This window comes from Antechinus flavipes, chromosome 1 (genome assembly GCF_016432865.1).
Source record: "Antechinus flavipes isolate AdamAnt ecotype Samford, QLD, Australia chromosome 1, AdamAnt_v2, whole genome shotgun sequence".
Classification (NCBI taxonomy): Eukaryota; Metazoa; Chordata; class Mammalia; order Dasyuromorphia; family Dasyuridae; genus Antechinus; species Antechinus flavipes.
In genome coordinates, this window is record NC_067398.1 from 698,543,334 (window position 1) to 698,571,120 (window position 27,787).

Genomic DNA, 27,787 nt, shown 5'->3' on the forward strand with positions numbered 1-27,787 from the left:
CTGAAGGTCTAAACTCCAGCAGGACGTTTGAGTCAGGTTCTAGGGGCCAGCTGCCCGAGGACTGAGTCGGAAGGGAGGGCCAGCAGGAATCAATCAGTTTGCAGTGAGGTAAGCCAAGCCCTGGGCCTCCCTGGGACAATCGGGGAGAAGCTTGAGGGCCCCTCTGCTGTTTTTATCTCTAGCTCCAGAGTTTAACCCAGTGTTTGGTACACAGTAAACACTGAATAAATGTTTGTTGATTGACTGTCCCATCATCACCTGACTTCTAGAGAGCGAATGAAAAGATGAGGGGGAGAAGCTTGGCTACCCAGAGGAGAGCAGAGAATTTATTTTATTATTAATTTATTATCAACAAAAATTATTATTAATATTTATTTAATTAATTATTATCTGCGATTTCTAGAAACTAATAGAACACTTCACTGGCGATGGGGAAGCTGGGAAAAGTGATTCTGGGGAGATGAGGGAAGCTTTGGGCCCGAGGCTGGGGCAGGAACTATCCTCCTTTCCCCCTCTGTGAGACAGCTGCCATTTGGAGGTTTATTTTTAGAAAGGAGCCCCCATCCCTGGTATCTATTGGAAGTAAGTCTTTATTTTTCACCCTTGTTTTGTGGGACTTGGAAAAACGGGGAGACCAGGGAAGGGGGAGGCAGCTCGAAGCCTTCTGCTCAGTCTTCTTTGTGTCCAAAAACTAGGGGAGAGTAAGGAGGCAGGTGGTTCTGGTCTCCACAGATGTACCCCATAGAATGGTCCGTGATTTAATCGATCCTTTATTGCAATAAATGCTAATGACTCTCTCCTACCTCTATAGTCACTCTTTCTCTGTGCTTTGGTTTCTTTTTCTTTTTCTTTTTTTTTTTTTTAAATAAAAGATAAGGCTTTGGACCTGATTACCAATACTCTAGGAAATATTAAACTGACCTCTGGATGAACCTGTATTTTAGTTCCCGCCTGTATTTTATACATTTTAGAATCTTTTTTTGATCATTACTACTCTGGAGGGAGGAAAGTGAAATGCTCTTATCTTCATTTTATCGGGTCTCCTAGGAGTTAAGTGACCAAAGGTCTGAGGCAACCAGAGTTCCACAGGTTTGCTAGGGCTCAAACTAGAAACTTCTGTCAGGGCTTTGTTCTTTCACCGTATTTTAGGTGAAAAGAGACAGTAAAGTGAGCTCTCAGGGGCCTGGATTCAAATTCTGCTTCTGGAACGTACTGATTTTTTTCCCTCCAGTCATTTCAGTTATGTCCAATCCCATTTTTTTTTTTTTTTTTTTTGGCAAAGATAGTGCCATGGTTTGCCATTTACTTCTCTAGCTTATTTTGCAGATGGGGAGACTGGGGCAAACAGGGTTACACAGTTAGAAAGTATTTGAGGCAGGGGCAGCTAGTTGGGGTAATGAATAGAGCACCAGCCCCGAAGTCAGGAGGATCTGAGTTCAAATCTGACCTCAGATATTTAACACTTTCTAGCTGTGTGACCTTGGGCAAGTCACTTAACTCCAACTGCCTCAGCAATATATATATATATATATATATATATATATATATATATATATTTTTTTAAGTATTTGAAGATGGATTTGAACTCAGGAAGAGGAGCCTTCCTGACTCCAAGTCCATAATTCTAGCCACTGTGCCACATAGCTGCCCCTTGAGGCTTACTATTTATTAGTAATTTTAGTTAGAACTGGATCTTTATCTCTCTGGGCTTAGTTTCCTGATCTGTAAAATGAGTGGGGTTGGACTAGATGGCCTCTGATTGTGAATCTCTGAATCTACGATCGACCTCCTCCTATGACCTCCAGCTGTTGATTGAGATAGCCCTCTATCTCCGAATCATCTATGGGGCACCTCATGCTGAAACCCAGCAAACCACCTGAGAAAAGCCTCTGAGAAGCAGTAAGGGACTGGGAATGAGAGCATTAGGGTCCGTTATCCAATTCTGCCATGTACCCAACCCCACAAACAGGAAGAGCCTCTTTTCTCCGGCCATAAACTAGGGAGAGGGGCTGAACCTGTGATTTCGTTGGAGGAGGTAACTCTACGAGTACTGTCAGGGGTCTTTTTGGAGCACTTATCCCATGCCATATTTCAGAGATAGGACTCAAACTCAGGTCTTTGGGGTTTTTTAAAGAGACTGGATTTTTCACCCATTATACTATATATACACACACACATATGATACTGCTCCATCAGCTTAAAAAAATATGATAGTAGATTGTAGATGGTTATCCTTTATTTTGATCAGGGATTTCCTTCTGTCATTCAGAAATTCTAATGTCGTTGTTAATTCCCAAGTGAATTTTGAGTTTGGTTAACTGAAAAGTCATGGAGGATCATGGGAGCAAATTTCAGAACTAGAAAGGACTTCATTGGTCAACGAGTCCAACTCCTTTGTGGGGGGATACAAAGACATAAATGAACTAATCCTTACTCCCTCACAAGCAATGAGGGAGACTATATATATATATATATATATATATATATATATACACACACACACACATACATACATATATAATACAAAATCAATACAAGCCTGTTTAGGAGGGAGAGAGGGCATTAGCACCGTAGGAGGGGGAAATTAGGAAAGACTTTGTATTGAAGATAGTGCTTGAAATGATCTTGAAACAATTCCAAGAGTCAGAGTAGAAAGGGAGGGCACTCTAGGCAGGGGGAAAGGCCTTTGCAAAGGCGTGGAGGTTAGAAATGGAATGTCTTCTATCAGGGACAGAAACAAGATCAAGCTGGCTATACCACAGACTGTGTGGAGGGGGGGAAAGGTATACATTTATCTACTGCAAGATAGGAAGAGGCCAACTTGTGTGAAAAATAGGTTTTTATATTTAATATTAACTAATAACCTGCTTATTGAATTGATGGTGATTATTTTCACCACCAGCTGGTAGCATGTCAAAGTGATGTTTGATGAGTTGGGGGGAAGAGATGCGCTCTACTGAGGTCAACTCTCTTTTTCTGAGGTTAATTGAGAATAATATGGCCTAACATTTACACAGGGCTTCTTTTCAGAAGTTTGTAAAATGCTTTACAATCATTGCAATGATCCTGGGAGCTAGGTGCCGTTTTCCAGATAAGGAAACTGAGGCAAATAGAGTGAAGTGATTTATCTTTGGTCATACAGCTAGAGAGTGTCTGAGACTGGACCTGAAATCTTGTATTCCTGACTCTAGGTCCAGTACTCTGTCCACTATGCCCCCTAACTTCCTCGTGACTGATAATTTTGTCATTGGGTTATTTCAATCATCTCTGTCTGTTTGTGACTCTACTTGGAGGTTTTTTTTTTTTTTTTAGTAAAGATAGTGGAATAGTTTGCCATTTACTTCTCCGAACTAACAAAAATAGATAACCTACTTTTTATTTAGTACATATTATGTGCCAGGCACTAGGCTAAGAGCTTATATATAGTGCCTGTATGTCAGACACTATGCTGAGTGCCCACTGTGTGTCAGACACTATGATATATATAAATACTTATATATAGTGCCTACTGTGTGATTGTCATTATGCTAAGAGTGCCCACTGTGTGTCAGGCACTATGTTAAGAGCTTATATATAGTGCCTACTGTGTGATTGACATTATGCTAAGAGTGCCCACTGTGTGTCAGGCCCTATATTAAGAGTATCTATATATCTATATCACCTATTGTATGCCAGACATGATGCTAAGAATATATATAAGCCCAGTTTCATACAAGCCCAGCACTGCGTTCCCTCCTCTCTGTCCTGCTGACGTGCTGTTAGGTCCCTTAGAACACAATGAGATGATCAAGAAGATTGACTGGAGAGCAAAAGTTGCCGACGTTCTGACGTGCACCCAACCATTCCCCCGGAAGCCCGATGACGGGGATTCTGGGAGGGTGGAAGGAATGGAACGGAGCTTAGGTACCGTCTGGGCCAACGAGGCCATTTGTAGACAGAGAGTGGGGCTCCGGATGCTTCACTGACTTACCCCCGGTCACCCAGGTGGTTAGCTGAAGATCTGGGATGGGGAGGGGGCTGTTTTCAATCTGAAATATCCAAGGTCATCTCCTCCTGCAAGTAAACAAGGTCAAACTCCAAGGAACTGGAACTGACCGATTTGGACCAGAGGCCAGCCTGCTCAGCGGTTCCTGTTTGGCCCCAGTTCTCCTCCCTGGGGGCCACAGCCTGTCCTTCTGGGAACTTAATGCTTGCCTTGGAGGTCAAATGTCTAGGAGATGCGGGCCTCCACCCAGTGGTCAACTGGGTGTACTGCAATGGAAAGGCTGGGGGCTGGGAATTCCTGGGGCCTGTAACAGGGAGCTTTCCTGATCATCGTGGTATGGGAGGGGCCTTGGAACAGGGGATGCCAGAGGTGGGAGGGGGTCTTAGAACAGGGGATGTGAGGGCTGGGAGGGGGTCTTAGAACAGGGGATGTGAGGGCTGGGAGGGGGTCTTAGAACAGGGGATGCCAGAGGTGGGAGAGGGTCTTAGAACAGGGGATGTCAGGGCTGGGACGGGGTCTTAGAACAGGGGATGTGAGGGCTGGGAGGGGGTCTTAGAACAGGGGATGTGAGGGCTGGGAGGGGGTCTTAGAACAGGGGATGTGAGGGCTGGGAGGGGGTCTTAGAACAGGGGATGTGAGGGCTGGGAAGGGGTCTTAGAACAGGGGACGTTAGGGCTGAGAGGGGGTCTTAGAACAGGGGGTGTCAGGGCTGGGAGGGGGTCTTAGAACAGGGGGTGTTAGGGCTGGGAGGGGGTCTTAGAACAGGGGGTGTCAGGGCTGGGAGGGGCCTTAGAATAGGGAATGTTAGAGATGGGGGAACCTTTAGAAGCACATTAATAAGGAACTTATTACTTAACTGAAACTCAGAAGAGAGAACCTCCCCAAATTTGCTAAGGTTTGTTAGGGGCAGATACTGTTCTCCAGTTGTTTTGGAGATCATGAAGTTCAAGAGGATGGGTGGATGAGAAATGACCCGTTGGCTTTTTGGGACATAGGGGTAACTCCACCTTCGGGATGGTTTCAGGTCAGTTCTAGTTCTGTTTGATCACATTCCTCTGAGCTCAGGGGTTAGGAAGGTGAGGACGGTAATTCTCTCCAAGATGAGAAAGTTGGAAGAAAAGAAGTCAATTCACATCAATTCCATAAATATATTAAGCACCTACTATGTGCCAGATACTATGCTTAGTGCTGAGGACACACAAAAGGGAAAAGACCTTCCCCATCCTCAGAGTCCCGAGTTCTACATCAATTAATGTAATTGATCATAATCAATAAATCAACATTTATTAAGTGCCTACTTTGTCTGTGCTAGGCACTGGGCTCAGCACTGGGGATACCAGAAGGAGCAAAAGCCAGCCTCTGCCTTCAAGAAGATCACAATCTAATGTCAGAAAATCTAGGATCCAATCTTGCCTCTGTTTACTTGCTGAGGGCCCGTGGCTTCCGTTTTCTTGAGATTTTGCTTAGCAAGCTCTGCATCTTTCTGTGACTTTCCCTTTTTTTTCCTCCATCTTTCCAAATCTGGTAGCTGAGACAAGAACCCGGCAGGCTCCCGAAGAGGATTGTTTTCACACAGATTTTGGTTGACACCTTTTGTTGACCCGACAATTACACAAACAACCCCTCCCCAAAGTAAACTCCCTGAAAACAGCCAACCAAAGCCATCTAAAAGAGGATTTCTGAGGGCCGGAGAGCACAAATCCATTTTCTTTTTTATGGTTTTCCCATCATCAGGAGGAAGGATGCTCTTTAATTGAAAAGTATCAGTGCTGTCTACTGTCTTGACCTGAGTTTTGGTACCCTATGGCACAGTAACATTTGTAGTTATCTTTGTAATTATTGTAGACATCTTTATAGTTATTCTGTTTGTCTTTTCCTGTTTCTGATTTCTTCCTCTTCTCTGAATCAGTTCACCTAAATCTTCTCACTCTTCTCAGAATTCTTCATATACCACATTTCTTGCAGTTCCAAACCAGCTTTGTTCACTTTTCCCAGCCTGGAGTCCCCTATGAGAAGCAATTTGGAATAATAGGAAAAAGAAGCAGTGCCGAGAGTCGGCAGAGACATGGATTCAAACTCCATCTTTGATGCGTGCCATCTCTGTCTCAGGCTATAAGTTGCAGATCTGGCACTCATCTCCATCAAGGAAAAAAGTTTCTTTTCAGGGAGCTCTGTGGAGGAGTAGGATCAAGCAACAAAGATTTATTAAGCACTTACTTTGTGCAGTAAAATAATGTGTGGGACTGGGGTCAGGAAGACTCATCTTCCAGAGTTCAAATATGGCCTTAGACATTTACTAGCTGTGTGATCCTGGGCAAGTCACTTAATCCTGGTTGCCTCAGTTTCCTTATCTGTAAAATAAGCTGGAGAAGGAAATGGGAAACTGTGTTAGTGTCTTTGCCAAGAAAACCCCAAATGGGGGTCAGATAGAATTAGATATAATTGAACAACTCAACAATAATGTGCCTGATACTTTCTTCAAAGGACAGCTAAAATCCTATTTTCTCCAGGAAGCCTTCCTCAATCTTTCTTATTCTAGTACCTTTCCGCTGCTGATTATCTCTAATTATCCTGTATGTAGCTTATTTGTAGAGAGTTGTTTGCATGTTGTGTCATTCCTATTAGAATGTGGCCTTGCTTTGTATCCCAAATGCTTGCAACAGTGCCAGGTACATAGTAGCTACTAAAAAAATTATCAATGACTGACTGAGTCCTGGGGAAATAAAGAAAGGTAAAAATGTTCCTATTCCTAGGGAGCTCACATTATAATGAGGGAGATGACCCTATAAGCTATCTTCAACCCTCTTATTCTTTTAAAATGTACTCCAATGACAGGTCCCAGAAACAATGTTATGTCTTAGATTAAAGTGCCTGGGTTCACTTGGCTAAGGAAAATGCCAATGAGGTTTGCAAAAGAATTATATGGGGGCTAGACAAAGATGCTCCTTTAGAAGAGATCATAAGACGCTGTGCCACAGTGGGCACAAATGCTTATTATACCCAAACTATGATGAATATGGGAAGACAGGGTCCCTCTTGGCAAGGGACTTCTAGAGAAATTCGTCGATGTTTTCAGTGTGGAAAAGTTGGACATTTGAGAGCTCATTGTAGATATGGAGATAGAGTGAGAAGACAGGGTGAGAGAAAACCCAAAACCCCATGTCCAAAATGTAACCGAGGCTTTCACTGGGCCTCTCAATGTATATTGACCCAGAGGAATGAGAGGCAGGGCCCAGCTCCAAAGTATCAATCAAAGAACAGGTGGGGCATGATAGCAGCTGAAGTTACACCCAGAGAGACTTTAGAAATTCTGAACTCTGATATCATCAACCAACACAAAAGCAATCAGGATTACAGTTGGGAAGAATACAGGCCTTTTAAGACAACAAGGCAATATCCAGTGCAAATGGCTCCAATGTGATTACCAGATGATGAGGAGAAATCCCAAATTTGGTAAATAGAAGGGAATTAGATTAACTGCTTGGGGAGGAGGATCTGCTTATATTTCCACAGATGGAGAAAGAATCAGATGGCTGACAATGAGACTGTAAAAAGGACTTTTAAAATCTTCAGGAATCATTGGATTTCCTAACACAGGATGAAATTGTTTTAGTTCTTGAAAAACCAGCAAGAACCATTGGATTCCCTGAGATGAAAAATTGTTGATGAGACTTTTGCAGTACTTCAGAGCTTACAGGAATTATTAGATTCCTGGCACATGAACTAATGGACAATGGATTGCTTATGGACTATTTCTAGGACTTATGGACATGTGTAAATTTTCAGGTTGATTCATGTATGTTACATTAATACTAGCCTGTGTTATATTGCTATGTGCTATTGTAAATTATGTGTAATGCCTCCCATATTAATGAATTTATGTATACCATGTATTCAGGGAAGGCGTAATCACCTTTTAGGTGGGGTTCTCACCTCCTTGAGAAATCAGGGAGGTCATGACCACCCTATGTTCTAAAACAAAAGAAAGCGGGAGATGTTGGAATCCTTACAAACTGCTAACTAATTAGAGTTGATCTAATCTTACAAGAAGATGTTTTGGGCAGAACCTGAAACAAGGTACTAAGTAGGACTAATTAATGCAAGGCTTGTGTTTACACCTTTACTCACTGGAGTTCACAAGTATGCCAGCTTCACAAAGTAAACTTTATACCTTTATGAGTTCACACCTCCCTTGAAGCTCTTTGGGCCAGAGAGCACTATGGGAGAAAAGGTCTGTGGGACCTTTAAAATCTCTTTGGGATCCAGGATCCTGGAAAAGAGATATTAGGATATAGGTGTCTAACCATTCATAATAGCCTTATAGATCGTCCCAATGCCAATGTTCTTGCTTTCAATTCAAGATTTTAATTTTTTTAAAAAAATGATGGCTACTCTCCTCACTCAGGGTTGTTAACACATCTTCCGTGTTTTGAGCCCAAAGGAAAGGGCCGGCATTTGGAGTGATTAAACTATTGAGTTCAAATCACGCTTTTCATAACTACCAACTCTTTAACCATAGTCAACTCATTTAACCTCATTAAATCTCAGTTTCTTCCTCTGTAAAATGAAAGGATTAGATGGCTTATAAAGTCCCTTCAATATCTACAAAAGGAGAAAGAAATTATAAAAAGAATAGGGACACTTTCCTCATTATTCTTTTTATAGTTTCTTTCTCCTTTTCTCTATATCTATGAAGAAGGACTCCCCTCCATTCTTTTTTATAATTTCTTTCCCCTTTACTCCATTTAATGAGATTTTTTTATTGAAGTTCTTTATTTTCAAAGCACATGCAAAGATAGTTTTTCAACATTGGCCCTTGCAAAACCTTGTGTTCTATTTTAAAAAAAAATTTTTATCTTATTTAATAATAACTTTATATTGACAGAATCCATGTCAGGGTAATTTTTTACAACATTATCCCTTGCACTCGGAAAACCTTGTGTTCTAATTTTCCTTCCCACTTCCCCAATGGAAAGTAATCCAATATGTGTTAAATATGTTAAAATATATGTTAAATCCAATATAGACATACATATTTATACAATTATCTTATCGGTGTTTCTATTGGGCCTATATCCCAAAGATAGCATAAAGGAAGGAAAAGGACCCACATGTGCAAAGGTGTTTGTGGCAGCCCTTTTTGTAGTGGCTAGAAACTGGAAACAGCCATCAATTGAGGAATGGCTGAATAAGTAATGGGATATGAATGTTATAGAATATTATTGTTCTATAAGAAATGACCAGCAGGATGGTTTCAGAGAGGCCTGGAGAGACTTAACATGAACTGATGCTGAGTGAAATGAGCAGAACCAGGAGATCATTGTACATGGCAACATCAATATTATACAATGATCAATTCTGATGAAAGTGATCTTTCCAAAAGTGAGATAATTGATGCCAGTTCCAATGATCTTGTGATGAAGAGAGTCATCTGAACCCAGAGAGAGGACTGTGGGAACTGAATGTGGATCACCACATAACATTCTCACACTTTTTGTTGTTGTTGCTGGCATTTTGTTTTCTTTCTCATTTACTTTCTTTTTTTGATCTAATTTTTCTTGTGCAGCAAGAGAATTGTATAAATCTGTTTATATGTCTTGGATTTAACATATATATTTTAACATGTTTAACATATGTTGGATTGCTTGCCATCTAGGTGAGAAAGTCGGGGGAAGGAAGAGAAAATATGAAACACAAGACTATGCAAAGGTCAATGTTGTCAAATTATATGTGTATATGTTTTGAAAATAAAAAGCTTTAAAAATAAAAAAATTATCTTCTTGCACAAGAAAAATCAGATCAGAAAGGGAAAAAAATGAGAAAAAAATAAAATTCAAACAAATTACAACAAAAAGAGTGAAAATGCTATGTTATGATCCACTCTTAATTCCCACAATCCTTTTTCTGGATATAGTTGGCTCTCATCATCACAAAACCATTGGAATTGCCTGAATCATCTCATTATTGAAGAGAGCCACGTCCATCAGAATTGATCATCATATAATCCGTTGTTGCCGTGCACAGTAATCTCCTAGTTCTGCTCACTTCACTCAGCATCACTTCATGTAAGTCTCTCTAGGCATCTTTTAAATCATCCTGCTCATCTTTTCTTATAAAACAATAATATTCCATTAACAACCACATACCATAACTTACTCAGCCATTCTCCCACTGATGAGCATCCACTCAGTTTCCAGTTTCTGGCCACTACAAAAAGGGCTTCCATAAACATTCTTGCACATGAGGGGCCCTTTCCTTCCTTTAAGATCTCTTTGGGTTATAAGCCCAGTAGAAACACTGCTGGATCAAAGGGTATACAGTTTGATAGACCTTTGGACTTAGTTCCAAATTTCTCTCTAGAATGGTTGGCTCAATCACAACTCCACCAACAATGTATCAGTGTCCCAGTTCTCCCACATCCTATCCAACATTCATTACTATCTTTTCCTGTCATCTTAGCCAATCTGAAAAGTGTGTAGTGGTACCTTTGGGAAGTGTTTTAGTCGTGTTGGACACTGTGCTAAGTTTTACAATTATTATTATCCCATTTGATCCTCACAACAACTCTGGGAGGTAAGTGTATTATTATCCCCATTTTACAGAGCAGCAAATTGAGGCAAATCGAAGTTAGATGACTCCCACAGGCTCCCACAGCTAGTGTTTGAGACAGACGGAACTTACATCTCCCCAAGACTCCAGTCTTGTTGCTCTGTGCTCTATGGTGCCACCTAGTGGCCTCTAAAACACTTGTACAGTTATCCCTTCTATATTTCTACTTTTCCCATGGGGTTTCCATATTTTTATGTCAGCATAAGAAATTAAATGGGAATTTGGGGGGAGTTTCATGGAAATCACAGATTCACTTAATGCCCAGAAGATGGCACAGAGCCTACAACCAAATACTCAACCCAAATTTTACAGGAAGGTGCTGTAAACACTCCAGAAAAGAAAATGAAAAAATTCAGGCTTCTCTGATATGAAAGGAGGATCAAAAAATTGTATGTGAATTGAATTTCCCAGACCGCAGGGCAATGTGCCTCCGACCCCCGAGATATGAAAGGGATAACTAATTGCATAAACTGTTCTTGTTTTACTCACTTTCCATTGAATCAGTTTGTATCCGTCTTCCTAATTTCCTCTGAAACTATTTCATCATTTGTTACGAATTAATAAGTAACAGTAATAGTAGTAGTAGCAGCTAGCGTGTATATAGTACATTAAGGGGAGAATACAGATACTTTCTTATTTTATCTTCACAATAATCTTGGGAGGTAGGTGCTATTATTAGCCTGATTTTACTCGAAGACATAATTTCCTCATTTTAGATGAGGAAACTGAGATCCAGGGGAGTTAAATAACTTTCCCAGGTTCATACAGTTAGTGTCCAAGCCTTGGATTTGAACTTCCTGGTTACAAAGTATCTGCGGTGACATCTTTCCCAGTAAATAGATACTTCTTTGGTCTCTAGTTTGGGAACTGCTATGAAAAGAGTTGCTATAAATGTTTTTGTACATAGGGGTATTTTTTCTTTCTTTCTTTGATCTCTTTAGGGATATGAACGTAGAAATGGTATAGTTGGGTCACAGTTTAGTGACTTTTTTAAATCACTTTTTTTAGTGACTTTTCCAAATTATTTCCCAGATCATCTGGATCATTTCACAGATCTACCCACGATGTATTCATGTATATTAATGTATCTGTTTTCCCTTAGCCCTCCATTATCTGTCATTTGTCATTTTTTTGGTCACATCTGTCAGTGTATAAGCTTAGAGTTACTTTAATCAGCATTTCTCTAATTATTAGTGACTTGGAGCATTTTTTCATAGGACTATTGATAACTTCATTTTTTGTCTTTTGAAAACAACCTATTGATAGATACCCTAGGTCTTCTTATCAATTGAGGAATGCCTTTTGTTTTAAGTATGAGCTGATGCTTATACATCTTGGACATGAAATGTTCATCAGAGAAACTTACTGCCAAGCTTTCCCCCAGTTATCTGTTCTCCTTCTAATTTTAACTGCATTAGATTTGCTTGTGCAAAATCTTTTCAATTTCACATAATCAAAACCATCCATTTAATTTGCTAGGAACCTCTCTGTTGCCCATTTGGTCGTGAATTATTCCCCTATCCAAAGATCTAAAAAGTTAATTTTGTCCTTGCTCTTCCAATGTGCTGATGACGACATTTTAAACCATCTAAGTCATGTATCCACTATGAGATGTTGGTTTAAAGCCAGTTTCTATCAGACTGCTTCTTTCCAGTTTTCCCAGCAGTTTTTGTCCGATTGTGAGTCTCTACCCCAGTAACTGGGATCTTTGGGTTACTGAAAATTACGTTGCTGTATCTGCTTGCTTCTGCATGGTGTGACCCTGATCTGTTCCAGGGATCACTATTTTTAATCAGTTCTGAATTGTGAAACGATGATTTCTTTGTGGTGTGGTTTGAGAGATAGAACATCTAGGACCCCTTATTTGTGGGAGCTGGTTCCTTCTCTTCCTTGGTCTGGGTTCTTGGCTCCTGGTGTTGATGGGGGATGGGAGACCTTGCTTCTGGGCCATTCAGATCTCTGAGCAGAAGAGGCCACATAGGGGCTGAGGCTGTGCTTGAGTCACAGGGGAGGGAGCAAGGCTGTGGGAGAGGGAGCTGAGACCTGGAGTCTGTGGGAAGCAAATAATAAGAGTTGGTCTACGGCTCCCCCTGAAGTGGGAAGGCAGCCCAGGGAGGCGGATCAGGAGACTTGGGACTGAAGAGGTCCAGGAGGAAGTCTCTTAGGGACCCCAGGACCCTGGATTTTTCCTGACCCCTGCAGTGATTGCTGTGCAGAGCGGTCAGTCCTTTATCCCCCCAAATTCTTTCTTAATTTGTCCTTCTTCCCTCTCTCGCATCCCGTCCCTGTTGTTGTCTTCTTTTGAACTCTCTTTTTCCCCTCCCCCTTTGTCTTTTTTTTCTTTATCTCTCTGCGTCTCTCTTTTTCTGTCTCTGTCTGGCTGTATCTGTCTCTTTCTCTATCCCTGTGTCTATCTGTATCTGTCTCCCTCCCTCTCTCCTTATTTCTCTTTCTATCTCTCTGTCTCTGTCTCTTTCCCCCTCCCTCCCTCTCTTCTCTTTCTTTCTGTCTGTTTTTCTTTAACTATTTCTCTCTGTGTGTCTGTCTGTCTCTCCTTTGCTCTTTTTCTGTATCTCTCTGTCTTTTTACCTTTATTTCTCTTTGTCTCTCTCCCTCTCTCCTCCTTTCTCTTTCTATCTCTCTGATTTTTTTCATCTCTTTCTCTTTTTCTGTCTCTCTTTACCTCTATTTCTCTCTGTGTCTCTGTCTCTCTTTGTCTCTTTTTCTCTTTTTCTGTATCTCTCTGTCTTTTTACCATTATTTCTTTTTGTCTCTGTCTCTTTTGTATCTTCACCTGTCTCTCTTCTTGCTATCTATCTCTCTGATCTCTTGCTTCTAATATCAAATGATCTTTTTCATTTCCTCTTGTCCTCTACTCTTACATCAGAAGCCCTGGCACAGGGACTAGACCCGTGATTTCATGGGTGTAGGGAACTCTTAGATGAGGGACTTTCTCTGCCAATGTAGGCTGGCACTTTCTCTGAATCTTACAGTCTTATACTCTTGGAGAGTTTCCTAGAGCAGTGAAAGGTTAAATGATTTGCCCAGAATCACATGGCCAGTATGCTGAAAGGCTGAACTGGAAACCAAGTCTTCCCGGCTTAATTAGAGGCCAGTTCTTGGAAGGAACTTTGAGAATCATCCACTCCAATGCCCTCAGTTTTTAAAGGAGGAAATTAAGCTCTAGAGAAGGAAAGTGGCTCGCTCAGGGACACACAGGTAATGATCAACAAATCTAAGACCCAAACTGTCTCTGGTGTGGTTTTGCTCCAGTCTTGATTCCATTATCCTGTTCCCTGGTTTCTATTCCTTTATCTCTTTTTTTTTCTGCATTCTTCTATGCTCTTTCTCTTGAATTTTCTATTTTGCTCCTCCTGCTTTTTATATAAAATCAGAGGATCCGAGAGCTGGAATAGAACTTGGTAGTCTTTCATCCATATTTTACAGGGGAGGAAACTGAGATCAGAGAGAGGGGGTGCTCTGGCCAAGGTCACCAGGCAATAAGTGGCTGCATTGTGATTAGAAAGATCCTGAAATGGGCTGAGTCAGGGACATTCTTTTTGTTGTTTGTTGGTCCCTGCCTGGTGTTTGGGGGTTTCACTCTTGGTTAACATTTTTTTTATTGGTCAGGTTTTATAGGTAAGGCTCCATGATGGATGGTCCTCAGAAAAAAGGTCTGGAGGACCAGAAGAAGCACCTCCACATTGTCACTCCTGTCCTGGAAAGCTGGACACTTTCCCTGGCTGCAGGTACCACTGTCTTTCTAAAGCTCGAGAATGTCCAGCCTACTGGCTCCTTCAAGATCAGGGGCATAGGACACTTCTGCCAGGAGGTGAGAGTGGGTGTGCTGGAGGGTGGGGCTTTGGTCTGGAGGGCACATTTAAGTTGTCTAGGCAGGAAGAGAGAAGTAAAGATTGTGGGTGAGAGGAGAAAAAGCGCTTGACATCAAGGGATGAGGGAAGGATGCCTGCTTGCGTGGATAATTGGGAGTGGGTGTTCAGAGCTTCTCTTGGCCCAGTTAGACTCTCATCCCAAAGGTGAACTGACTTGGGGCAGAAGGGCTGTGATGTCCTTTAGGATCTGGTTCCCAAGCAGGCTGGGAAGCCAGGATTACGAAGCTGGGTGAAGCTATGGAATGTCTAGGGATGTAGATCAGAGTCACTTCTCCCCCAGGAAAGAGTAGAGAGGTCAGATGCCTTCTAAGTTCTTCCAGTTCTCTTCTCTACCCCTGCTAATGCCACACTAGACAATGAGAGGACTTTGGTGTAAATCCCAGCCCAGTCCCATAATCCTTGTGTGATTCTGGCCAAGTCATTTCACCTTTATTGGTCTCAGTTTTTTTTTTTTTTTAATATATAAAATGGCAGAGGTGAGCTCTAGATTGATGACTCTATAAGTACTACCTACACGACACTGAATAAGTCACTTTATCTCTTTAGGTCTCAGTTTTCCATTTCTCCAACTGTCAAATAAAGGGGAGAGACTCAATGGTCTCTAAGGTGCTTTGTAGCTTGAAGCCTATGATACTACGATCCCTTTCTTCCCTTGTATTCCCTGGGAGACTAGGGACCACTTATGGGAAGCCACTTTAGTCTATGTCCTTGAGGCTTAAAATGATGCTCTCCATGTATATTTGAGGTAGGGAGGAAGATGGTAAAAGAATGAGTGTTCCCATGTGTATAAAATTATACTCCTCTGATTTGCAAGAAAGAGGCCTATGGTTCTATAGTAGACTTGGGTGAGTGTTAGTTTTGCCTGATTTTTCATTTTCATTTTCATGAAAATGATTTCATTTTTTTCTTTTTCTTTTCTTTCTTTCTTTCTTCTTTCTTTCTTTCTTTTCTTTCTTTCTTTCTTTCTTTCTTCTTTCTTTCTTTCTTTCTTTCTTTCTTTCTTTCTTTCTTTCTTTTTTTTTTTTTTGTATAAGGGATGGCTCCTTGAGTAAAGGAATGGAAAGGGATATATATATATATATTTAAATAAAGGTAATATAAAAACAAAAGATAGAATTTTTAAAAATCTCAGCATGTATATTTGAATTCTTCATGGGTCCATATCTGTGTATGGCTGAAAAGATCAGTATCTCATACAAAAATTCTACAGGGTTCCACATCATTGTACATATTCTCTGACAAATAAGACATGTCTGGTTCTTCCTCTCTTCTTTCCACAGGTGGCTAAGAAACATTGCAAACACTTTGTGTGTTCCTCAGGTAAGCCCATCCTTCCTATCTGAGTCTTCTTGGGCTTCCTGAGAATGAAGGGGCGAGTAAGAAGTGGGGACTCCTACAGTGTCTACAGAACTGGAGTCTGGGGGAAGGAAGGGATACTTTATAGATTCCTCCTTATTCCTTCAAAGGCTTAGGGTAATAGAACTGGGGAATGAGGGGTTTGTGGGCATTTGGACAACTGGCTGGCTTTGAGGAGAAGAGATTGAGGAAAGGGATTGGAGGTAAGCCATTTTGAGGAGAGACTACAGGAGATTGATGGAAAGAGATATTGAGTTACAAGGATAATTTGGAAAGAGAAATTAAGTTAGAGGAAGATAACAAGATGAACTTGGGTAAGAGAGTGGGGAGTAGTTGTGATATTTATTTATTATAAATGATTCAGAGCAATACATATTGTTTGTAATTTATGATTCTTTTGACAATTTTTAATTCTTATCTTTTGATCACTAACACCAAAGAATAGCTCTTGGTTTTGTTTCATTTGTGTTAATTCCCTACATATCTTGCTAGACAGATCCTTATCAGAGATTTTTGTTGCAAAGATTTCCCCCAATTAACAGCTTTTCTTTTTATTCTAGCTACATTGATTTTGTTCATGTTAAAACTTTTCAATTTCATAGTCTATTTTAAAAGCTCTATTTTAGCTTTTGTTATCACTTCTCTCCCTTATGTAGTTAAAAATTCTTGGAGGAAGGTCTCAAGAAAGATTTTAGGAAAAAATCTGGAGAGATTAAGAGTAGAATCCCGGAATGGGAAAGGATCTCCGAGATCATCTCATGCAATCCATCCTTAGCTAAGAATCCCTTCTGACTACATGCTTATCAAGGAGCATTCCTACCTATCTTGAAGACCTCCGGCTAGGAGCACATCACTACCTCCCAAAGCAACCCATCCCACTTTTGAATAACTTTTATTCTTAGGAAGTTTTTCCGAGAGAACCATAATATATTATACAAAACCATCATATATTATACCAAAAAATATGGTGGAGAACACCACATTTTCCTTAAATTGAAATGAAATGTATCTTGCTATAACTTTCTCTCTTTTATTCTACCTACTTCTAGGGTTGAGTAGAATGAATCTAATCTCTTAGAATGTGAGGATTGGGATTTTTGGGCTTTGTTTATATCCTTAGTGCTTAGAATAGTGCCTGGTATACAGTAAGCACTTAATAAATGTTTGCTGACTTTTGATTGACGCTTGACATATCTTTAGATTTTGAAGATAGATATCATCCCACCCCACCTCACAGATCTATTCTTCTTCAGAATAAATATTATCAGTTCTTCAATTCACTCTTAAATGGTATGGTTTCATCATCATCATCATTATCATTTTGGGCTTTCTTTTGTGGATGATCTCCAGTTTGTTAATAGTCTTAGTCAATAGTGTTCAAAACTGAACACAAAACCTGCAGATATGATCTGGGCAGAGTATAAAAGGATTATCATATTAATTCTGTTTTGGACATTTGGACTCTTTTGTTGTAGTTTAAAAAAGGCTCAGGGGCAGTAAATAGTGCAGCAGCCCTGAAGTCAGGAGTCAAATCTGACCTCAGACGCTTAACACTTCCTAGCTGTGTGACCCTGGGCAAGTCACTTAACCCCAATTGCCTCAGCCAAAAAAAAAAAAAAAAGAAAGAAAGAAAAGAAAAGCTCAGGGGAACATTTAGAAAAAGGGTTCATGTTCCTCTTGAAACCCTGATACCTGAGACTTCCTCCTCCACCTCACTTCAACCATACACAAAAGTAGACATATTCTTGGTCTTGCCATAACCCACAAATGCATCACTTCCATATTCATGAATTCTGAATTTCCTAATCTGATCGTAATTTATTAGTTTCCCCCCTCCCCCTTCTTTTGGCTGTTCTTTGACCATAATAGGACTCCCAATCCCTTAAGCCTTCGTTCTCTTCCAGGCTAACGTTACCACACTAGCTACTCTTCTCCATCCCACGTTATAACCTCCTCGGTGATCTAATTCAATCCAACCATAAACTCTCTTCTTGAGTCACTTGCTACCTTATCATATCACTGATTGTGCCCTACCAAGGCTCAGCCTTGCATCACTCCTGACATACGCTGTCTTTTCACTCACACATGTGGTGCTGAACGGAAGTGGAGAAGATTATGCAACTGTACTGTGTGTCCTATCAGTTTATATCAAATTTTCTTTAAAATTAAATATTAAATCAACTTGACCCTTACTGTCATTAGACAATCTTTTTATTCCTTTCTAATTAATTCATTATCCCACTCATCATATTAGCTGTTCTCAAATTGATCAGGGCTTCCCCTCCTCCTATCTTGCCTGAGAATCATGGATCATATTTTACTGAAAAAAAAATGAGGCCATTACAACTAAAAACCTACTTTCTATGAGAAACCTTTCACTATCTGTTAATTTTCACACCTTTCGCTGATTCTCTCTATTCAATCATACACATATAACTTCTTTGTATAAAACTGTTTGCATGTTGCATTTCTCCCATTAGATTGTATGCTCTTTGTGGGAAGGGATGTATTTTGCCTTTCTCTGTATCTCTAGTGTTTATAGTGTCTGATACATAGTAGGGGCTTAATAGATATTTATCAATTGTGACTGACAGGAGGAAGCTGGAAGAGAATTGGGAGGAAGAAAATGTGATACAGTAGGAGCTAGGTACTGTTTACATGTTGCATTTCTCCCATTAGATGGTATGCTCTTTGAAAGAAGTGACATAGTAGGTGCTTAATAAATGTTTGTAGGCTGACTTGACTGATAGACGGAAGATAATTGGGAGGAAGAAAATGTGGTATGGTAGGAGCTGGGTTCAAATCCTGATTCTTCTACTAAACTACCTATATGACCTTGCACAAATCCCAGGTTCTCCCAGTTTCAGATTCTTCGTTTGTAAAATGAAGGAGTTGGACTAAATGATCTCTAAGGTCCATTGTAGCTTGAAATACTGTGATCTTTGATCCCAGAGTGTCTGGTTGATATGGGGGATAAAACTCTGAATACATATGGACCTTTGGGAGACATCTTAACTCCCCTTTTTTGAAAAAGACTGTCCTTTACCAAAACAGCAGCTTCCTTCTGGGCCCTCTTCTTCTCCCATATGTTCCTAAGTGCATGCAAATGTCAGACTAACTATGTATGATCCTTTAATCCTTTCCTTGCTTCCACAGGAGGAAATGCAGGTGTGGCTGCTGCTTATGCCGCCAGAAAGCTGGGCATCCCCGCCACCATTGTGTTGCCCAAGGGTGCCCAACCAACTCTTCTTCGGAGGCTGGAGAGGGAGGGAGCTGAGGTGCAGATGGTGGGAAAGGTAATGCAGAGCATAGCCCCCTGGGAGGGTGGAAGGGGCAAATGGACTCTCTCTCCCTGTTATCTCCTCAACCTCTTTAGTCTTAGAAATATAATAATGATATTTTATTGGGCTTTGGTGTGTAAACAACTTCCGGTAAGGTAACTCCCCGTACTACAGCAGAGTATACCAGTCTTGTAACCACCAGTCTTAGAGAGTTACCAGAGGCGCCAGAGTCTGTATGTCAAAGATGGGAACTGAAGCCAGGCCATTCTGACCTTCAGTACCATTTTGTATTCTTGACTCTCTTAGAATTACATTTATTAATATAACCATAACAAATATTATAATGAATACTGTAATAATGGCCAACATTTCTATACCTGAAGGAATACAAAGTGCTTTTCTTCTAATTTCCCTATTATTTAAGTTCTATAACAACTGGAGCAGGTGAATATTACAAATGTTACTATACTATACTATACTATTACTATATGTAGAATAGATGATCTTCCCATGCCTTATCCATGGTTAATCCTCTCCCTGCTTTGCCCAGTCTTTGGTCCTGAGGCTACAAGGTCATCTTGTCTATCTTTCTGCCTCTAGGTGAGAGAGAACTTCAATTATTCCAATGTAAATTAGGAATAAGAATTCTTTATTCTTTCCGTGTTACCTTCATCCAATGGAATTATTTAATTAATCCAATAATTGATTAATTATCAATAAAAGTTAATTATTCAATAGGATAAAGGCAGTATGGATAGAGAGTTTGGTAGGACTCCTTCATTCCCTATTTTTTTCAAATAGTTTATAAAGCATTGGGGCTAATTGTTCTTTGAATGTTTGGTAGAATTCACATGTAAATCCATCTGGTCCTGGGGATTTTTTTTTAGGGAGTTGATTAATAGCTTGTTCTATTTCTTTTTCTGAAATGGGACTACACTGGATAGAGAGCTGCACTCAAATCTTTGTGCATTTATATTCTTTGTGTATTCTATTCTTCCACTGACCTTTTCTTATCTCTTTTTTTTTGGCCAGGGCCACTTTCCAGGGTCAGATCGCACAAAATGTTCATGACTACTAGTATCACACTTATTTCTAAATAACACACGGGTAAAGTAGTGACTGTTGAAGTTAGGCGGCGTCCTGGATTTAGAACCAAGATCTGATCTTGAATCCTGCCTCAGACACTTCATAGTTGTGTTCACTTTCCTGGTTCTTCATCTATGAAACGGAGGGGTTCTTTGAAATGGCTTAAATCTCCAAATCTAGGATCCTTAAATAATGGAACCTTTTAAAACCCCATTTAACTCACTGAGGTTAGAAATTACAGACAGTAATTAATCTCAGTGGTGGATGGAGTTTTCATATAGGAGTCCCTTCACCAAGGAAATTACAGATCTGGGTCTTCCCTCAAATATTTTAATTTACAGGGAAAAATAACAGTTTTTTTGGCATTAGTTGTAAATTAATGTCATTTAAAAACAGAAGGGTTTTAAAAGTAATTGATCAAAGGAGCCCCCAAGTGTTTTAAAAAATGCATGAAGGGGATAAATAAGATAGGAGTTCTCTGAACTAATGTTCTCTGGTTTCCACAGTTTAAACTCTTCTTGTTGTCTAACGCTTTAAAATTAGAATTCTTTAACCCCAGTTCTTATTTCCCTAATATTTTTTTTCTGTTGATCATCTCCAATTTATCCTGTCTGTATTTTGTTTGCACATAGCTGTTAAGATTAGATAGAGCTCCTAGAAGGCAAGGATTATTTTTGTCTTTCTTAGTATACTCCTGAAATGATCAAATTCAAGGTATTAAGTAAATTCTTATTAACTTGACTTGGCGGTAAACTCCCTGAGGCTAGGAACAAACACTGGGATGCTTTGTTAAAGATGTCACATACTTTATCCAGTTTGAGTCTCACAACTACCCTTTGAGAAAAGTCAGCCAGGGACTGGGAAAAAGCCAGAAGTTCTGTGGTTTCCTCAAGCATTAGGGTGTTGTTGAGTGAATAGATAATTGTTAGAGAATTTTATGGGTCTTCACATTTAGTATCAGAGGAAACATCTTCCTGAATTTGAGTGCATCTCTCTATCCAGTGTGTGATACTGCCTTTATCTTATTGAATAATTAACTTTTACTGATAATTAATCAATTATTGGATTAATTAAATAATTCCATTGGATGAAGGTAACACGTAAAGAATAAAGAATTCTTATTCTCAATTTACAGATAAGGAAATTGAGGCTCAGAAAACCTAAGTAGGTAAGAAAGTTTAAGCTCAGGATCACATAACTTGTGTTCGTCAGAAGGAGGTTCAGAACATCCTTCTCCTGTTTTCACGTCCAGTACTGTCCTCACTATACCATGATGCTTTCTATTTTGTCTACAAAGCCTTGAACAGGGCTAGGTGCTGAGTAAATGCTGAGTAAATATTTGTTGAACAAACAAGCAAAACATTTGTCGTTTCAGGAAGGATTGTTCTAGCCAATTTTTTTGAAAAAAGTTACTGACGTTTTCTTTTTGTCACAGGAAAGTTCCTTTTTATTTGATGTTCAATTTTTGAGTCGTGTCTGTTTCTTTATGACCTCACTTGGGGTTTACTTGGCAAAGATACTGGAGTGGTTTGCCATTTTCTTCTCCAGCTCATTTTTACAGATGAATAAACTGAGGCAAACAGGGTTAAATAACTTGCTCAGGGGCACACAGCTAGGAAGTGTCTGAGTCCAAATTTGAATTCAGGTCTTCTTAACTTCAAGCCCAGTCCTATATTAGTTTTTTATATTATTTTCACTTTCCAGAGTCTCTTCCCACTGTCTCTTAGAGGACCACCTCCTCTCTCCCCGTCATGTATATATGTATTTTATTTTATCTTTTTACATATAGATTAACTTTTAAAATGCACATTTCTTTTTTGTTTGTTTGTTTTACTCTTTCTTTTTTTAAAAATTATATTATAGCTTTTTATTGACAAAATATATGCATGGGTAATTTTTCAACATTGACCCTTGCAAAAACTTCTGTTCCAACTTTTCCTTTCCTTTCCTTCCTCCACCCCCTCCCCTAGATGGCAGGTAAAATACACATTTCTTTATGAATCAAGTTGGGAGAGAAAAATCAGAACAAAAGGGAAAAACCATAAGAGAGAAAAAAAACACAGAAAAAAAGTGAATTTAGCATGTGTTGATCTACATTCAATCTCTAGTTCTCTTTTTAGAGGCAAATAGCGTCACTTTTTTGACTTGCCCAGGGTCACACAGCTAGGAAGTATTAAGTTTCTGAAGCTGGATTTAAACCCAAGTCTTCTTAACTTCAGGGACAGTGTTTTATCCACTGTGCCATCTAACTGCTCTCTCTTTCTCTCTCTCTCTCTCTCTCTCTCTCTCTCTCTCTCTCTCTCTCTCTCTCTCTCTCTCTCTCTCTCTCTCTCTCTCTCTCTCTCTCTCTCTCTCTTTCTCTCTCTCTCTCTCTCTCTCTCTCTCTCTCTCTCTCTCTCTCTCTCTGTAGAAAAGAGAAAAATAAATACCTGTTTGGAAAAACTAACACATCAACCAAATCCAAAAACTATAGGTAACACTCTGCACCCCTAGATCTTTTCCTCTGCAAAAAAGGAAGAGAAATAAACTCTTGTAGATTAACTTCTTTGAACCTAAGATTTGTCATTATAACTTCACTCAGTTTTGTTGCTGTTTTTCTTCATTGTTATTTTTTTCCATCTGTATTGTCTGTCATTATCATGGATCTCGTCTACCTGAATTTGCTCACTTCCTTTTGATCATTTCATAAAATTCTTCCCATGCTTCTCTATATTCTTCCTGTTCATTACAGCACAGTAACTAACATTCTATTCCATTCATATACTGTAGGATGATTTAGAAATGGGGGGAAAAAGCTGCTACATTTCTTGCTTTTTTTTTTAATTAAAGCTTTTTATTTTTCAAAATATATGCATGGATAATTCTCCAACATTAGCCCTTGCAAAACCTTCTGTTCCAATTTCCCCCTTCCTCCATGCCTTCCTCTAGATGGCAAGTAGTCCAATATATGTTAAGCATGGTAGAAATATATGTTAAATCCAATATATGTATATATTTATACAGTTATTGTGCTGCACAAGAAAAAAAAGAGAAGCAAAATAAAATGCAAGCAACAAAAAGAGTAAAAATGCTATGTTGTGAACCACACTCAGTTCCCACAGTCCTCTCTCTGAGTTGCTACATTTATTTCTATTTATTTTGGGCCCTAAGTCAGTCTAGTCCGTATTAGGGGAATAGGAGTGAGAAGAAGCATTTTTGGGACATAATCTGAATATCGGTATCCATGTAAGATAGGATTTCCAAGTGGCTTTAACCACTAGCTCACAGCCTCATCCCCAGTGTCTCAGTTAAGATCTTTAGAGTCTGAATCCCTGACCCAGACACTACCTTCCCCTTCCCTCCTATATCTCATTAACCCTGATTATATGATTAAGTTATAAGACCCCATTCCCTGATTATTTCATATATTTTCCTCCCTCTGGCTGTCTTAGATTCTTAATAAGCATCTTTTAAAATTCATTGATTCTTTCTATCCATTTTCTTGTAGGTGTGGGATGATGCCAATTTGAAGGCCCAGGAGTTGGTCAAAATGGATGGTTGGGTCGAAGTTCACCCCTTTGACCATCCACTGATCTGGTAACTATGGACCCTTTCCCCCTCCCAGCTCTGTTCCTTAAACCTCCAACATTTGGGTCCTGGGAAGTGTCTCATTACTATTCAGATTATCCACAGGGATTCTGACACTTTTCTCCCTTCTTTTTCTCTTTGCCAACATTAAATTGTCCCAAGAAGGGGGATTTGGGCTGGCCACAGAGCCAGTAACTTGAGTGTTGGAGCACCAGGTTATGTTTTTATGATTCTACTCCCAACTGACAACAAACTTGTGTGTAATCATGAATATGACTCTTGTACCTGGGTCTCAGTTTTCCTTTTATAAAGGAGGAAGGATCACAAAAGTCCTCCTCGGCTCTGATATTCCATATTCTGCCCTGGCATTTTAGAGCTCTGTGTTTCTCCTCTTCTTCCTCCTCCTCCTCCTCACTAATATTTTATATGACTTTAAGATTTGCAAAGTACTTTACAAACATTATCTTACCTGATCCTAATAACAGCCCTCTAAGATAGGAGCTTTTCTTATCCCCTTTAGACTGTAAGTTCCTTGAGGGCAGGGAATGTCTTTCCATTTTTTAATATATATATATATATCCTCAGTGCCTCATGTTTTACACAATACCTAGTAGCATGTAATAGGTGCTTAATAACACATGCTTAATCATGTATAGAAGAGATGGTTCATAAATCTTTATTGATAATCATATATCATAAATCACATAAATCATAAACCACAGTAGGTGCTTAATAATATGTGCTTAATCAATAATAGATGGTTCATAAATTTTTAGAGATTCACAGTAAATGCTTAATATTATGTGCTTAATCAAGCACATAATAGGTACTTCATAATCCTTATTGACTCACAGTAGGTGCTTAATATGTGCTTAATCAAGCCCATAATAGTTCTTCCTAAATTTTCATTGACTCATAATAGGTGTTTAATAATATGTAATTAATCAAGCACATAATAGGTGCTTCATAAATCCTTAATGACTCACAGTAGGTGCTTAATAATATGTGCTTAATCAAGTCTATAATAGGTGTTTTATAAATCCTTATTGGCTCACAGTAGGTGCTTAATAATATGTGCTTAATCAAACACATAATAGGTGCTTCATAAATCCTTAATGACTCACAGTAGGTGTTTAATAATATGTAATTAATCAAGTACATAATAGGTACTTCATAAATTCTTAATTACTCACAGTAGGTGCTTAATAATATGTGCTTAATCAAACACATAATCATAATAGGTGTTTCATAAATCCTTACTGACTTAGAATAGGTGCTTAATAATATGTGCTTAATCAAGCACATAATAAGTGTTTCATAAATCCTTATTGGCTCACAGTAGGTGCTTAATAATATTGCTTAATCAAGCACATAGAAGATACTTCATAAAATTTTGACTAATTGATTTTTACAAATATGGAAACAGAGGCAGACAGAGTGATTTTCCTAGAGTCACAAAGGTAGTAAATATCTGAGGCAGGATTTTGACTCCATCAGATATGTCCTTGGTGGGTGGTGATGGTGATGGTGATGGGGGCCTTTTTCTTCTTGCTCTTGTCTTTAGGAAAGGCCACGGCAGCATGATTCATGAACTGAAGGAAACTCTGGGGACCCAGCCTGGTGCCATTATCCTCTCTGTAGGGGGTGGGGGCCTGCTGGCTGGTGTCGTGGCGGGATTGAAGGAGGTGGGCTGGCAGGATGTGCCCATCATCGCCATGGAGACCCGGGGGGCTGACTGCTTTAACCAAGCCATCCGGGCTGGGAGACTTGTCACCTTACCTGACATTACTAGGTGGGCATTTCCTGGCTTTCAAGGGGCTTCGTTGATCCCAAAGCATCTCCCAGCTAATGGTCCAGAGTTTTATGCTCCAGAGATTCTCCTTCTCCACCTGAGGATCACAGTCACTGAAGGTTATGGGTATCTAGAGCAGGGGAAAGAAATTGTGAGTTCTTGGTGAGATGTTATTGGAGGGTTGGTTTGAGTCTGGAGAGATCTACAATAATGGGAATGGATGTATGGAAAGGAGGCAATGGGGATAAAGGGAGCCACCTATATTGGAATAAACCCTGGACTTGACTCAGGAGATCTGGGTTTGAACCCTATTGTCCCTACTGGACAGGACTATTGGACCATTTTGGGTTTACTCATCCATAAATGGAGATACCCTGAGACCTTCCAGTTCTAGATCTTTAATTTCAAGTTCATATGGAAAAGAACAATAAGGTAACTAGCTTAGATGATGTCTAAGGGCTTCTGGGATCTTGGCTTGGGTAGTGATGACTAAGGACCCCCGAGACTCTGGATTAGGTGGTGATGACTAGGGGCCTCTGGAACTTCGGAGACTATCCATTCCAACCATCTCATTTCACGGTTAGACCAAGAACATTAAAGTGACTTGCCTAAGATCACACAGCTAGTAAGAGGCAGAGCTGGGCTTTGAACCCCTATGTCCTGGTCTCCAATCACAACCCTCTTTCCACTGTTGTATGCTTTTTTATGATCTGCGATCTGTATCTTTCTCACACGTGGAAAGATGATTTCTCCAGTCTTCCGTTAGAATCCTTTTTTTTTCTCCCCCCAGCCTGGCCAAATGTCTGGGTGCCAAGACGGTGGCTGAACGGGCCCTGGAGTGTACCCGAGAATGCCAGATCATCTCGGAGGTGGTTGACGATAAGGAAGCCATAGAAGCCATCGAACGCTTCCTTGGTGAGTGCAATGGGAAGGTTTACCTGGCCTGTAGGCAGATGAGGTGGCCATTCAAGTCCGTCACCTGAAGGTCTTTGAGAGCAGCCCTTTACTCTCAAAATATTTCCCTGCAATCTCCCCCAGACCTGATATTCCACTCTTGTTCCTTGGTCCCTTAGGTTTGGTTTTGCCTTCTCCATATTTGTCCTTCAGACCCCAGCCTTTCCAGGAACTAATAAAAGCGAGCATTAATAGTGTTATCCAATTATAACAATTTGATTCTCATAACCTATCTACTACAGAAGGCAGATGCTATTATCAAAATCATTTTCCAAGTGAGGAAACAGACCAACAGGTTAAGCAACTTGCTCAGAGTCTCACAGCTGAGAAGAGTAGGATTTGAATTCAGCTTTGATGATGTGTCTTGCGCATCATCTAACAATCAATATGGACTGCAGCATAAGAGACTATTGAGGAAGCAATGGACCACATGGTACTTTGGGCGGAGTCCTCTCTGGATCTCTCTGTCTCACTTCTTTTCCTGCATCCCTCTTGTCCTTCCTGTGGCCACAGATGATGAAAGGATGCTGGTGGAACCAGCCTGTGGGGCTGCGCTAGCCGCCATCTATTCCGGCTGCCTGCGTCGGTTCCAGGCCGAGGGCCGCCTCAGTCCTTCCCTGGGCTCCGTAGTGGTCATCGTTTGTGGTGGGAACAGCATTCATCAGGCTGAGCTGAAGGCCCTCCGAGCCCAGCTGGAGAGGAGCTGAGTGGCGGGACCCAGGAGGCTCTAGTTGGGTACGTAAGCCAGACCGGGAAGATGGGGTTTTGGCGGGAGGGGGAGGTAGCCTTGAGAGGTTGGAAAATGCTATTTTCTCTTCAGGATTAAACTCTCTATCGGACTTCCTGAAGCTGACATGATGCTCTCAGCAAGTACCCCTGGAGAAAGTGACATGTGTAACCCCAACCTCCTCCCAGAAGCCTTCACTAATCACTCCAATCTCCAATATTTCTCTCTTGTCTAACTGTTTTCTTCTTCTTCTCCTCAACTAGACTCCAAGCAAGCATGTGCCTTATATGTTTGCATCAACCATCTCAACCCAGTCTCCCAAGACTAGTGCAAGACTAGTCATAGCAAATACTCAATAAAAATGCCTTGGTTTTAATTGAGTTCATAGAATCTTTGAACCCTAGAACTGTAAAGGCCCTTAGAGACCATCAGATCCAGCTACCTTATTTACAAAGAAGGAGAGTGAGTCCCTTCTTGACTGAAAAACTCAGTGACTCCCTATTGTACATCTAATAAAGTGTTGTAGTTATTCAGTCA

The 27,787-nt window shown here is 40.2% G+C and overlaps 1 protein-coding gene across 4 annotated transcripts; it reads left to right on the plus strand.

Moving 5' to 3' along the window:
• On the plus strand, positions 1-27,787 carry SDSL (serine dehydratase like). 4 transcript variants are annotated; one of them, XM_051972853.1, is made up of 9 exons: positions 1-108; positions 14,225-14,426; positions 15,768-15,807; positions 19,000-19,139; positions 23,698-23,786; positions 25,342-25,569; positions 26,360-26,484; positions 27,037-27,258; positions 27,344-27,787. In XM_051972853.1, the coding sequence occupies exons 2-8, from the start codon at positions 14,244-14,246 to the stop codon at positions 27,228-27,230; spliced, it is 999 nt and encodes a 332-aa protein (XP_051828813.1). In that variant the 5' UTR covers positions 1-108; positions 14,225-14,243; the 3' UTR covers positions 27,231-27,258; positions 27,344-27,787. The 4 variants fall into 4 exon arrangements, with proteins under 4 accessions (XP_051828813.1, XP_051828814.1, XP_051828811.1 ...); XM_051972854.1 differs by lacking the exon at positions 1-108 and adding an exon at positions 9,541-10,050; XM_051972851.1 differs by lacking the exon at positions 1-108 and adding an exon at positions 12,552-12,814.

What these genes read in the sequence shown, in the direction of transcription:
- SDSL (XM_051972853.1), top strand. Translation starts at nt 14,244, where the DNA reads ATGATGGATGGTCCTCAGAAAAAAGGTCTGGAGGACCAGAAGAAGCAC. An exon ending in TTTGACCATCCACTGATCTG is followed by an intron (nt 23,787 to 25,341) that starts GTAACTATGGAC and finishes TCTTGTCTTTAG; the next exon opens with GAAAGGCCACGGCAGCATGA. An exon ending in ACCTTACCTGACATTACTAG is followed by an intron (nt 25,570 to 26,359) that starts GTGGGCATTTCC and finishes TTCTCCCCCCAG; the next exon opens with CCTGGCCAAATGTCTGGGTG.